Source organism: Galeopterus variegatus, unplaced genomic scaffold (genome assembly GCF_000696425.1).
Source record: "Galeopterus variegatus unplaced genomic scaffold, G_variegatus-3.0.2 Scaffold5946, whole genome shotgun sequence".
Taxonomy (NCBI): domain Eukaryota; kingdom Metazoa; phylum Chordata; class Mammalia; order Dermoptera; family Cynocephalidae; genus Galeopterus; species Galeopterus variegatus.
The window spans coordinates 76,551-77,546 of record NW_007732057.1 but is presented as its reverse complement, the minus strand read 5'-3'; the positions used below and the strand labels follow the sequence as shown (position 1 = coordinate 77,546).

The 996-nt window shown below is 30.8% G+C and overlaps 1 protein-coding gene across 1 annotated transcript in view; it reads left to right on the top strand.

The window, feature by feature from the left end:
- FANCL (Fanconi anemia, complementation group L) overlaps positions 1-996 on the top strand; it is a gene marked incomplete at its 5' end in the record, with an annotated part of 50,111 nt that overhangs the window by 46,150 nt on the left and 2,965 nt on the right. Inside the window, one exon of the mRNA XM_008590254.1 lies at positions 772-888. Within this exon, the coding sequence (XP_008588476.1) occupies positions 772-888 (117 nt within the window). The remainder of the gene's footprint in view (positions 1-771; positions 889-996) is intronic.

Genomic DNA, 996 nt, shown 5'->3' with positions numbered 1-996 from the left:
GTTTTCAGAGGCTTCCTTAATATCACGTCTTTACTTTTGTAATTACAGAGAGCAGCTGGTGCTATCTGCACTTTACCAATGGAGAATTTAGGGAGAGATGTCAATTAACCTTATATAATTTTTAAAAATCAACTGCTTCATGCTTGCAGTCAGTGGATTGAGAACTAACCTACTGTTAGTGATTAAGACCAGAATAAAGGCCTNAAAAAAAAAAATCTGTTTAGTCAATAGTAATCCCCTTTTTCATCATTAACTTCTTTTACCAGTTTACTTCTATTACTCAGTTCTTTACTGAGTGAAGAAATGTCTTAAAGTATCCAAGAAGGGGGAAATCTATCCAGAATATATTCATGGACTAGCTTATTAGTGCATAACAAATTAATGATACATTGGAATCTTTCTGAAAATATCTCGTTACCATAAAAACCCTATAGATTCATTCAAGTGGGAATGTGGCTGCAATAAAGTGAAAGGAAACTAGCAATTAGGTAGCACTTATTACTTTTCAGATTACATTTAAGTATAGAACAAGTGTGATAATCTTACCCTTGATATTGAATGCTTTTTGTGANAAAAATTATGTAATTGTATTTTCTCTAATTTCAGGATACTGCAAAAAGTTCATGGAAATTTTTTAGCAATATATTTACATGTTTAAAAACCATATTTATAAAAAAATTAATATCGTCTATATCTTTTTACCCACTCTTCCTTATTTCACCTTGTATATTTTAAACACATATGCTTACAAATATTTCTTTTCTTTTGGAGGATTTTACTATGGATTGTGGAATTTTTTATGCCTATCAACTTGATGGTGCCATTCCTGATCAAGTGTGCAATAATTCTCAATGTGGACAACCTTTCCATCAAATATGCTTATATGAGGTAAAAATAAAAATAACATAAGCAAGACTTTTTTCATCTAACACAACATAGGGGAAGTAAGTATATTTGAAATACACAGATTCTAAAATCTGTTTAGTCGGGCTGGCC